A 13,098-nucleotide genomic window follows, 5' to 3' on the forward strand; every position below is an offset into this window, starting at 1 on the left:
AAAATGTACCTCCACAGAACTTATTTCTAACAGTGTGTATGTGAGATACATGCCTAATTAATTAAAATTGGCCATTTTCAAATATATTTTAGTTATATATTAATACATGCAGTCTTCCGCCCAATTACTGCTGGGATAGGCTCCAGCACCCCCCACGACCCTGACGGAGAAGCGGTTTAGAAAATGGATGGCTGGATGGATGGATGGATGGATGGATTAATCCATATATGCAAACATGTATGTGTAACCCGTTTTAACAATATATGATAGAAAACATATACAGCTACAAATTGGGTTGTTTGTATATTCTTATATACTTGCTTTGCTATAATATAAGGCTTTTATGCATCTTTGTTTCTTCCATATTCATCCTAATGAAGTGAAAAGTAAAAAAAAAATGCAACTAAAACTGAAATATTGTTCCCTAACCCAGTAAGATAAATTAATATTTAAAAGCAAACAGATAATATAGTAACAGTTATGTACTGGGATGTATTCAACCATGTAGCAGGTATGTATCTAACCCATTTGATGCTTACATTTATGTATGTGCACAACTGTAGACGACGTACATGCATTCATTATATATGCGTACGTACATGGACATATTCCTGGTATATGGCCAAACACATGTATATCAGATTTCTGTATATCAGATTTCTGTATATCACTGTATAGTTATATCAGCATATCAGATTTCTGTATTGATAAAAGTTCAACTATGGAGAGAGCACCTGGTAAGCTTTAGCTTTGTTAGCATGCTACTAGCTCTGCTCACCACAGAACCCCTGATAGCAAGTGGATAGTGGACCACTGTTAGCCTGCTGATGGCAAAGCTGGTGGTCCACTGGTGTTTTGCTCAGTGTTCTCAGTTAAGAAGAGTATTAGACAACATTCCAATTGTCATCACTCATTTTTTACTCACAGTCCAATTTGCAGATTTTTCCTTCCTTCCTTTCTTTCTTTAGCTAAATGTTGTAAATTAGTTATACAGCAATGCTTTCTATAAAATAATTTTATATTAGGCCTAGTCATTTTTTATTTCCATTATTTGATAATTATCTAAGTTTAAAAGTCTCTGTGCAATCAAAATCTGTTTGAGGAGATTAAAAAATATTTAGAGCAGTAATCTGGAAGGTCCAAGGGTGAACCAGCAGTGGCAAACGGTCAGCAGGGTGCTGACCTTATCAAGCCAGTTGACCAGCATATGGTGTGTTTGCTATCTGGGACATGTTCACTTCAGGCTAACTAAAGTACCAACGCAAGGTTAGAAGATAATGCCTTAAATCTGAGGCAGATGGCACTAAAGGGACAGAAAAGCAAAATTAAACTAGTTCTGTGGTGTTTGGTCTGTAACGTTAGCTTAGCAAGCAGCTACACACAGTGCACACCACAATACAAGTTTGATTCTGACTAACTGCTGCTCTAAAACTAGTGTAGATTATAGAAACTAACGTCTGAGAGAGTTAAAGTGGAGTAACCAGCGTTGGTGTGACCAAGCTGAAACCGAACCTGTTCTGTGGTGTTTGGGATGGTAGCATTTTTACTAAGCTAACTGTAGCTTTGTTAGGAGGCCAAACGTGCCACACAACACAGTGAAGGCTCGGTTTCAGCTAACTGACGCTGAAATGGTGCCCATTTAGAGGATATCTGAGGCGTAAAGTTGAGTGACTGGTGAACGTGTAGTGTGGAGAGTTAGCAGCTGCTTAGCTGCTTAAGTTTTTCTAATATCTAATTCTTTCCCTCTTTCTATCAGCACTACCAGACCGTAAGCTCCTTTAGAATAAAAAGGGTGCGATGTGTCTGTTTGGCCATTCAGACAATGATATTTCAGAATTATGATGCCAAATTTCTAATCCATGTCATAATTTTGACCATAATGCTGCCCAACCCTATTTCACTAAGTGAAGTTTGTCTTATGAGGGCCGAGGAATCGAGAGTTGCAACCAGTCTCATTTTCCCTTTTCAGACTTCCCCAGAATGGTGGTCATTTTCTTTTAAAATGCCTAATGCTTTAAAAAAAATACCATTTTGGTAAGTTTTCAGTTGCAAAGTATTTAATCTCTTATGCATGACCACTACTGAAGTCTATAAAAAAAAAGACGCTACACCATGGGTACCAAAACTTGCAGGTATAGAAATTAATTGCAATATAATTATATAATGAAACTTTTCATAAACAAAAATATGTAAGTAAATAAATAAATAAATAAGACCCTTTTGCATTTCATTGTTGGTGGGGCTGTTGTACTGACTGATTAGTACACAGTGGCTAACCTAACTGCACATTCAGATTAAAAATGTCTTTTTATAGTGCAGTTATTGAATAATGAGCCTTGGGAAGTGATAAGCTTGGAATTTTAAGAGGCTAATAATACATTTTCATCATGAAAAATGTGAAAGAAGGGCCTTACGCAAGTGCTTACTGCTTATAGGAAGGAACGACCCTGAGTGTGTTGACATAAGTTTCCGTTTTTGTTTTGTACTGAATTTACTGTGTGTAACAGTAAGAGGTTTTGGCATGCCTTCGCTCTCTCTTCCCTCTCTTCCTCTGTCTCGACATGTCAGTTGCGTAACAGGTAATGTTACTATCTCCAGTTTCTTCTCTCTCTCTCTCTCTCTCTCTCTCTCTCTCTCTCTCTCTCTCTCTCTCTCTCTCTCTCTCTCTCTCTCTCTCTCTCTCTCTCTCCTATCTCCTTGCAGACAAGCTTCCTTAAAGAGTCACATCACAACGTCTATCAGTATTGCACTGCTGGCCTTTTTTTTTTTTTTTTTTTTATTATTTATTTATTTATTTATTTTACCCCCTCTCCACTCCTTATCTTTCTTCAACTGCAGGCTATGTTTTTGTTCTTCTCTTCTCTAATTACACACAGGCTTGTCTTGGATTCAGTTTAATGTTGATGTTTATTCTGAACCTGAACACATTTAAGAGGAGTGCATTGTGAAACGATGATATGTAAGCTGATCGAATCGGGTTGTTTTGTGGGAAGACGATGTGTTCCTAAAACACTGATTATTGATTTTGATGTGCTCAAATGTCCATCTCGTGGAGCAGGATTTCTTACTCATCTAGCAAAATTTAGTCGAATCTTAGCCTGGATTTTTCACCTTGTGATGATTTAGCTCTTTGTACGTTGCCACGGCAACTGATGCTGCATACCGAACCTGCTCCGGGGCTGGTCGAGTTTGGGATTTCTGATCATAAATAGCTCTTCAGGGCTGATTGCTTTATAGTGACTCTACAGATCGTTTAAATACACAAAATGATACGTAACACATTAAAGGAAAGAGTACAAAGCATAAAATTCCCTATTAATATGATGCTTTGTATCTTGAGTCTCATCTTAAACTGAAGAGGGATATAGGGGGACACATAAATGGGGTACTTTGCTTTAACTGCCTTGTATGATGATGGTGATGATGATGATTGATTAAATTATCTGTCTGATGGATGATTTTTTTTTTATTTTTTATTTGTTAAGACTGAAGTAATAAAATAAGTAGCTTTACTGAGTGAGGAGAGTAAATACAATCTAAAATATGGTCAGCTGCCTGTAAAGCCTGAAGTAATTGTTAAAGTCAGAGGTGTCGAGTTTTTTGTACAACGTTGTACATCCTTACATATTAACGTCACACGCACAGGTTCAAAAGAAGGTCTGGTTAGGCCTCAAATGATCTTAACATCAGCATTATGCTAATGAAGATGTCATGACGATGGTAGTTAATTCACTCATATCCTCAGAAAACGTGTCTTTCTGACCAAGTTCTCTCTGAATTCTCTTTCAGCGTGCTGACATTTGGTTTGAAGTTTAGTGCTGGTTGAACTCTTTAAAACAGTGTTGTGTGGTGTTGTTGATACTGAAGCTAAAGCAGCCGTTGGTGATGTGTTGGTGATGTCTGTTACAGCACACACAGCTCTGTAAACTCTGGTCTTATGAGTGTGAGTATCTCAGAGTGTACACACAAAATAAGTTGGTAAACATTCCTTGCACGCCCCCAGCACGAACTTCAAACTCAGCCTGTGATCTCTGGCTGAGTTGGGTGTACAAAGGAAAATAAAGCTGCTGTGTCTGAGCCTGTCCTTTCACTCAACCCTCAGGCTAATTTACACTGCTGAGCTACAGCCCGCCCTCCGTCTCTCTCTCTCTCTCTCTCTCTCTCTCTCTCGCTCTCTCTCGCTCGCTCTCTCTCTCTCTCTCTCGCTCTCTCTCTCTCGCTCTCTCTCTCTCGCTCTGCGTCTCTCTCTCTCTCTCTCTCTCTCTCTCTCTCTCTCTCTCTCTCTCTCTCTCTCTCTCTCTCTCTCTCTCTCTCTCTCTCTCTCTCTCTCTCTCTCTCTCTCTCTCTCTCTCTCTCTCTCTCTCTCTGTTCAGTTCAGTTTACGAAGCTTTACTGGCGTGATCATATTCAGTTACAGTATTGCCAAAGCATCAAAAAGAAACAAGAAAAAAACATTAAGAACAGAGTATAAGAGCTCATTCCATTTGATATAAAAAGGTAATAGTAATTATGAAAGAACAGTAAAAATAGTAGGTTGGAATTAAGTTGTAAAGAAAACTAAGAGGAAGAAACTTAATAATAGAAATTTAAATAGATAAATAAAGATTACAAACAGGGCAGTTTTGATATCATTTGTGAGTGTGTGTGTGTGTGCGCGTGTGTCGTCGCTCACGGTCCCTCATATTGTGGCAGGAGATGTGTACCGTGCTGCTCTCTCTCCTCTCTCCTAGCAGGATGGGCAGCTTCTCATTATTACTGAGGCAGCTAAATTGGGGGTGAATCTTCTCAAATTTAGTAAAGTGTATTTTCCGTAGTGTTGCATTTGTTACACTCAGTGAGGAAGTTCAGCTCCGTCTCTACAGTGTTAGTGCCACACTGCTGGCAGAGTCTCCGCTCTTTAGGCAGCCAGGATCTCTTCTAGCAGCTGGTCTGCACAGCCAGGCTGGGGTTGCTGAGTCTGTACTCTGTCAGCGTGGTTCTGTGTTTAGTGTCAGTCACTGTGTTCAGGTAATCCGCTACAGTGTACTGACGTTTTAGGGCCAGATAGCACTGCATTTTGCTCTGTGCGTGTGTCTGTGTGTTCCAGTAGGTGATGTAGTTTTGTTTTTGGAGAGTTATAATTTGGTTTGGTCTGATTGTATGTATTACAGGCTGGTCCTGACGGGTAACAGTGTTGGTGTGTGTGAGGGGACTCTTCTTTCTTGCTCAGCTCTTGGCATTGCAGAGCAGCAGTAGAAATGACCCTAATTCAGCTCTGCAGGCGGTGTTCGTTGTTCTCCTGTGAACTTGCAAGAAGTTTTTACAAAATTCAGCGTGCATGATTTCTACTGGGTGTTTATCCGAGGAGTCAAAATTTAGCCTCACTGCCGTACAGGAGAATTGGTTCTATAACTGATTGGAATAGTTTAAGCCAGATTTGAATTGATATTTGAATGTGAATTTGTTGTTTGCGTAAGATGCCCTGCACGCTTTCTCTCTCAGCTCATTGACTGCTGGATTGAAGTTTCCAGTTGAACTGATCTTCAGTCCTAAATAACTGAACTCTTTACAGTTTTCTAATCTGATCTGTGTGTCCCTAAAGTGAAGCAAGGTGTGTTTCCCTGAGATCTGTATTTTTTTTTATTTATTTATTTATTTTTTGGATAATGATGTTTTGGTCTTTTTCAGTGTGGGGGACAGCAGGACCAGATCTTCTGCATAGAGCAGGAACTTGATCTCTCTCTCTCTCTCTCTCTCTCTCTCTCTCTCTCTCTCTCTCTCTCTCTCTCTCTCTCTCTCTCTCTCTCTCTCTCTCTCTCTCTCTCTCTCTCTCTCTCTCTCTCTCTCTCTCTCTCTCTCTCTCTCTCTCTCTCATATATTTCCTTCTGTCTTCTCTATATTTTTCTTGTCTCTCCTCCTTATTTGCCTCTCTCATTTATTTCTCTCTGTTTTTTTGTCTGTGTCACTGTTATCTTTCCTTCCTCTTTCATCTTCCCTTTTTTCATTTTCTGCCTCTCACATCTCCTCTTTCTCTGTCTTTCTCTTTTCTCGTTTTTCTCGTTTTGTTATATATAATTGTGTGTGTGTTTTAACAATATATATATATATATATATATATATATATATATATACAAGATTAATATGACTACAGCTATTAAGGAGAGAAAGTGGTAATTATCAATTAATAATATAAAAGCATATGTTTAATATGTGCATATAGTTTATAACAGGAAAGAGAAAAAAAGTTCATTATCAAATATATTTATATGAGTAACAAGGGGGAAAAACAAAAAGGACACCTATATTACAGATATATAACAGTGATTTAAAAAAAAGGCTGTGGTGTGGTGGTCATTCACTGGGAATGACACTCGTACACATCTGGCTGCAGTGGACGCTGATGGACCCTCTCCTAATATAATTACTAATACATCTCTTTAGTTTTATCATTATCTCTTTCTTTCTATCTTCACCTTCACAGTATTGCTAAAGTATCAGTTACCCACTGTCTCAGGCAGTGACATTACGTATTTAGCAGTGAGGGGGACTGCCCTGCTCTATGGCCGGGCTGTGGTCACTGATTCAGTACTTGGTCAGGATCTCTTTCTCACTCTCGCACGCTGCCTACACTTTATGCGTGTTTACTGAACTGCAGCAGGTTGAACAAAGTCACATTGTTCTCTCTGATCTGATCAAGCTTCTTCTTTCTATGCTCTTGAGAGAGTCCGTGTTTGACGGACTTTCCTTTTCCTTTTTTCTTGAAGGATGAAAGCATTCAGAGAAGAGGGAGACTCCAGAAGAGGTAAACGATCACGATTTATTTTATTTTATTTTTTATTCTCTATGAATGAAAGTGAGCAACGTGTACAGAATGTTATGGAAGCACCTTGAGCTGCTGCAGAGCTGTGTTCTGTTCAGCTGCATTTATTTATTTTTCCTCTTTTCACTTCCAAAATTCATCACCATCACGATAAACTGCATCACATCGTGCCTCAGCACCCTTATCTAACCTTATCATGGAGATCGTCAGTACTCAAACACTTCAAACAGCATTTTTGATCATCGAGAGAGTGTTTTTACTTTATTTATCTCCATGCCCAGAATTCTATTTATCTCCATGCCCAGAATTTTAACTTCTCAAATGTTGGGAAAAAATAAATGTTGTAAAATACACTATATGGACAGAAATATTAGGCCACCTCTTCTAATTATTGAGTTCATATGTTTTAGCTGCACTCACTGCTAACAGGTGGATAAAAGTGCTCGTAGTCTTGCAGTCTCGATAGACAAATTCTGTCAGTAGAAGGATTCTTTCTAGGGAAAATTTTAATTTTACTAGTGATAATTTATGGCTTCCATTTTTAATGGGAAGATCTTTTTTTTTTTTTTTTACAAATAAGAATTAAATTCTTACTGTTGGTAATTAAATCATTTCTAGGTAAAATTCAAATTTTGAATTTGAAAAAAAAAAAAAAAAAGGAAAGTTTTATGTTTCTAAATAAATGATTGGCACTGTTTTATTTTGCAAACATAACATACCTGACACATGTACTTGACTAACAATTTCATTTATAATCACTTTCCAGAGGTTTGAATCGACCCCAAGGATAAAGATGTTAGTAAATTTCAAGATATGTAACAAAACAATTTCTAGTAAAAAAAAATACTGGTAAATTTTTATTTATTTCTTTATTTAATTGTATTTATTTTTAAATCAAGAATTATATTTATACTAGTAGAAATTAGTCTAAATGAAATTCCTCAGATCAAGTAAAATAGGCTCAAAAGCTAAAAACAACCCTCTGTGTGAAGGTGAGCTGCAGTACTGTTTAATTAATTCCTCTCTTTTTCACCCAACAGAGAAAGTTTTGCACTTGTTAAAGGGGCGGTGCTTCTGCTGGAGGAAGGAGGGGCTCCTGTTGGAACCACACCCCCTTCATATCAAAGTATTGGACTCGGAGGCGGAGCCTCAGACACTCAACATCGGCACTTGCAAGCCATGGTTTCATTGCTAAGGCCGGAGGACACGGTCAAACTGGTGAGTCTCCCATCGATATTAGCAACACTGTTAAAGGAAAAGTCTTTAGTAAAGACAGTGGTTCAATTTAGTACCATGACTTCTGTATTTAAATGGTTAAATGATTCTTTGCATGGTTAAATCATTCTTCAGAGTGATGGGGTGTGTGTGTGTGTGTGTGTGTGTGTGTGTGTGTGTGGATAGTTCTATATAGAACCTTTTTGAAAATGGTTCTACAGAGCACTTAAAACAGTTCTTCCATTGTTCTAGGCTTGATAGCAGAACCCTTTTAGATTAAGGTTCAATAACTCTTTACTCCCACAGTGGGGAAATTGTACCTCTGCAGTCTAACCCATCTGTGCACCACGTACCCACTAATGAAGACGCACACTAGGGGGCAGTGAGCACACTTGCCTGGAGTGATGGGCAGCCGTAGCCACAGTACCTGGGGAGCAGCTGGGGGTTAGGTGCCTTGCTCAAGGGCACCTCATTCATGTACTGTCGGCTGAGGGTATTGAACCAGCGAGCTTCCAGTCGCAAGGCTTGTTCCTTAACCTCCAGCCCATGACTGCCCCTTTAGTGCTATATAGAACCATATACAACACATTCTCCATCTAGTCTGAAGATACGTTTCACAATGCAATTACCAATTAGCTATAACCAATTAGGCATGAAAGGGTTCTGTTTAGAACTTGTGGTTCTAAATAGAGCCGTTTCTGTTAATTATACTCTTTTTAAAAAAGAAGGTTATTCAAGGTTTTTATATATAAAAATTTCAGGGGAATTTCAGGACCGGTATTAGCACGTACTTCCCAGTAAAAGGCCTGTTTAGGGCTGATAACGTTTGAAAAGGGTTTAACAGACTTGATATGTGGATTCTGATCTCATGGACTAAAGTACATTATCGTAGCTAAACGCAGGAGCAGCCTGAATTTTATCTGTCCTTTTTATCTTAACCACTCAGCATGGTTTAGACCTGCAGTTAGCACCATGCTAATTGGTGGGCATAAGCTAGTATTATCTGTTAGCTACATTAGCCTCATAGCTCTAGTGCAAAACTAAAGAAACAAACTTCAGGCTCATGTCTTGGCTGATCAAATATATTTGGGCCCAAAGGGGGAACACTGTGTAAATCTGTATTTAAGCAGTTGATAAAGAACTTGGACACTGAATGTGAGTGAGGGAATTGCTGAGTGTCTCTCTGTCTCTCCCAGGCTGTGCGGTTAGAGTCTACAAGTGCAGTCCGAGTCAGATATTTGCTTATAGTTGCAACGTCCAGTCGCAAACAGGAGAGTCTGCTGCTGGGCATGGACTTCCCCAGTATGAACAGGTAGGGAAGAGATGATTGTTGTTGCTGTTGCTGTTGCAATTATTATTGTACTTTTTTTTTTTCTCCAGTACAGATACATCATACAAACGTAAAATGTAAAAACAAACTAATATTTAATTGGAAGTGCACACATTTGCAGATTATTCTGTTTGTGCTTTTGACAATGTTCTCTATTATGTACAGTCTACACACTACACATGAAGATGGTTTGTCATGGGTCCTTTAGGCAGTGGATCTATTTAGAACCATTGGCATGCTTAAATGTTTTTTTGCATGGGGAAATCGTTCTTCAGATTGATGGAGAATGTGTTGTATATGGTTGTATAAAGCACTTTCTATTGTTACAGGCTGGACTTTGTAACAATAGAGATTTTTAGTGCTCCATAGAACCATTTTCAACAGATTGTATATGAAACCATATGCAATACATTCTGCATCAATCTAAAGATCCTTTTCACTATGCAAGGAACCATTTAACATGCAAATGGTTCTAAATATCACCTTTTGCCTTTTACGAAAAAACCCTTGAAGAACAACCTGTTTGAAGCATAAAGAGATGACACTGTATTTGTATCAGTGTTGAGTGTCAGTAGAAATCATTGGATTGAATTTTAGGGGAAAAAAATAACAGTGAGTCTCGTCTGACTCTAAGAGATCTGGACTGAAATAGCTCATACAGTGTGGTCCAAAAGTCTGTGACCACATTCCAAATCTTTTTTTATTTTTATTTTTTGTTTTCCCTAGTTGAACCTGAAAATAAGTTTTTAGAAGCGTCAGTTAAAACAAAAGAAAATGTATGACTTGCAAGAAAATGAAGAAGCTGATGTAACAGAACTGGTGGTTGGCGCTTTCCGCCAAGTGCGTTCGGCTGTCCAGTGATGTGTTCTAGTTAGAAAAGATGCGGTGGCGCTTCACAGATCTTGGAGGAAGCCTGTGTTAGCCTTCGCCCTCCTAGTGTTGGTAGTATCATGTGATTGGGGGGGGGGGGGGTCCTAACTAGTGGATGGAATTTGAGACAACTAAATTGGGGAGAAAACTGGGTAAAAATCCAAAATAAATAAATAAAAGCAAAATATTTTTTTTTTCACTCGTGATCTCAAACTTTTGGTCCCCACTGAATATACACACTAATACACTGATCAGCCAAAACATTAAAAACTCTTCCTGGTATCTATGCTGAATGCAATGAGAACCCTGTACATTACCATATTTTGCAGCTCACCTTTATTAATAGCTCACACTCCTAAAATGTTTGTTCTTCCAGGGTTCTTTAGTAAAGAAATGAGTTTTATATACAGCCCTGAACACTCGGTGAACTCTTTGCATGCTCAAACGGTTCTTTACATGCTCCATCAATCTGCAGAAACCTTTCAAGCTGCAGTGTAGATGGTTCTACATAGCACCTATGTAGGAATCTATGTAGAACCCATGTAGAAGTGTTTTTATATTAATATGAGCTTGACGTCGTAACGGTAGAAGAACCCTTCAATGGTGCAGTATAGAAGCATGTAAAGGGTTCTTTAAGTGTTCATGGCTCAATGCAGAACCATCTTTAAAAATGGTCTTTTAAGGGTTCTTTAGTAAAAAGTGTACATTTAGCCAAAAAAAAGAATATATGAATCCCAAAATTAAAAACTGAATACTTACCCAAAAAACATAGTTGAATAATCAGGCCCAGCCCAAGTGAATATTTTGTACAACAAAACATTTTATTGCTTAGAACCTTAGAAGACAATACTCAGGGTTTCAGGTCACCTCATAGTGATTTTACAGCAGTTTTGAAAGCCTGTCTACTCTTTTACACTGTTTACAGTTTGCAAACTGTAACTAAAGCTTTGCACTGGTGTTAATGTGTTCTCCTCTGAGTGCTATGAGTCTGTTCAGTCTTTTAGATGCATGTTCTGGTAAGTGCTCTCTTATTTGCTGTTGAACAGAACACTGTGGTTGCTGTTTAACTTGCAGTATATTACTTCCTGAACAGTGTGGTTATAAAGCGAGAAAATCAGCACTGTAAGAAGAGTTTACTCATCTGTTTAACAGATTAGATCGCTGTCACAACCTTTGCAACATTTACAAGCCTTTTTAAAAAATTTTTAAAGTTTGTGATGAACAGACCAACAGAAATGACCCAATATTACGTGATATAAAACTTGGTTACATTGCTGTAAATTAGAAACATTATCTTGTAAAGTTACCATTTCAGAGATACATATATGGCCAAAAGTTTTGGGCCACCTACATATTACACCTACAGCAGCTTTTATGTCAGTCCATAGGCATTATTATAAAATTGGTCCCCCTATGCAGCTATAACAGCTTTCACTCTTTTGGGATGCTTCTACAAGTGTATCTGTGGGAACTTCTGCCCATTTATCCGAAAGAGCATTTGTGAGGTCAGACACTGATGTTGGACGAGAGGGCCTGGCTCACAATCTCCATTCTAATTCATCCCAAAGGTGTTTGATTGGGTTGAGGTCAGGGCTCTGAGTGGGCCAGTTAAGTTCTTCCATAGCAAGCTCACCCAGCCGTACCTTTATGGACCTTGCTTTGTACACTGGGGCAGTCATGCTGGAACAGAAAAGGGTCTTCCCCAAGCTGTTCCTACAAAGTTGGATGCATACAGTTATCCAAAATGTGTTGGTTTTCTGAAGCGTTAAGATTTCCCTTCCCTGAAAAACAACCTCATGACATTACCCAGACTCAATCACACTGCCAGATAGAGAAGCGTAATTCGCCACTTCACCGAATTTGTTTACACTGTTCCAGTGGTCCAGTGGTGGCGTGCCTTACACCACTCCCTCTGATGCCTGACATTGAATTTTGATCTTAGGCTTGTGTGTAGCTGCTCAGCCATAGAAACACCTTACATAAAGCTCCTAATGCGCAATTTTTTTTTATCACTCTTTAGTGAGTGATTCAACAGAGGATAGGCACTGTGTGCTTCACGTGGGAAGGTGGCATCCTTTGACAGTGCCATGTTTAAAGTCACTGAGCTCATCAGTATGACCCATTCTACTGCCAGAGTTTGTCTGTCTACTGCCAGACTAGGAGCTTAAATTTATGCACGTTAGCAATGGGTGTGGCTAAAACACCTGAACTCTGTAATTAGGAGGGCTGTCCCAGTACATTTGTCCATATAGTTTACATTTACAATGTTTTCTGATTCCAGTTTGGAAAGGCTCTCCTGGTTTTTCACAAAAACTATATAATTCTGCTGAGCATTGGAGGCCAAGGATTCACATGAGGCAATCTGTATTGTGCCTGAGCATGTTTGCCCCTTAAAGTCTTATTTCATTTGCCCTGTGTGAATGCTCTTTCCCTGGCCTGGGCCCGCTTGAAGATGTGGGCTAGGGCACAGTTCACTCGTACAGCACACATCTAGATTACATCAGATTTACTTATTAAACTTGTTTTTCCTATCTGTAAAACTGCAAAATGAGTGTGAATAATTTACAATGTCCACTTATACAGTTATAAAAGAGAAAAAATGATAAATGCATGCTCTCTCCCTCTCTCTCAGTGATCACTGCACCATTGGCCTTGTCCTGCCTGTATGGAGTGATACACAGGTGTATTTGGATGGTGATGGGTAAGAATATTCATCATATTAACAGAAATCTGACTGTGTGAACATATATATTTTTTTCTATAATTTTATATTACTGTTATTTCTTTTGAACTATAGTAGTTCAGCTTTTCAGTGTTTTGCTTAGCGTCTTTGGAAAAGCAGACTTAGTATGTGAAATGAAAGCCTTATTTGTATGTGGTGTTG

At 38.7% G+C, this 13,098-nt stretch overlaps 1 protein-coding gene across 1 annotated transcript in view; it reads left to right on the forward strand.

The window, feature by feature from the left end:
- The window catches only part of si:ch211-203d1.3 (protein phosphatase Slingshot homolog 3), a 29,502-nt gene that overhangs the window by 4,944 nt on the left and 11,460 nt on the right, over positions 1–13,098 (forward strand). The window contains exons 3-6 of the mRNA XM_017693291.2: positions 6,744–6,781; positions 7,840–8,017; positions 9,211–9,326; positions 12,847–12,915. Of these exons, the coding sequence (XP_017548780.1) occupies positions 6,744–6,781; positions 7,840–8,017; positions 9,211–9,326; positions 12,847–12,915 (401 nt within the window). The remainder of the gene's footprint in view (positions 1–6,743; positions 6,782–7,839; positions 8,018–9,210; positions 9,327–12,846; positions 12,916–13,098) is intronic.

Source organism: Pygocentrus nattereri, chromosome 8 (genome assembly GCF_015220715.1).
Source record: "Pygocentrus nattereri isolate fPygNat1 chromosome 8, fPygNat1.pri, whole genome shotgun sequence".
Lineage (NCBI taxonomy): Eukaryota > Metazoa > Chordata > Actinopteri > Characiformes > Serrasalmidae > Pygocentrus > Pygocentrus nattereri.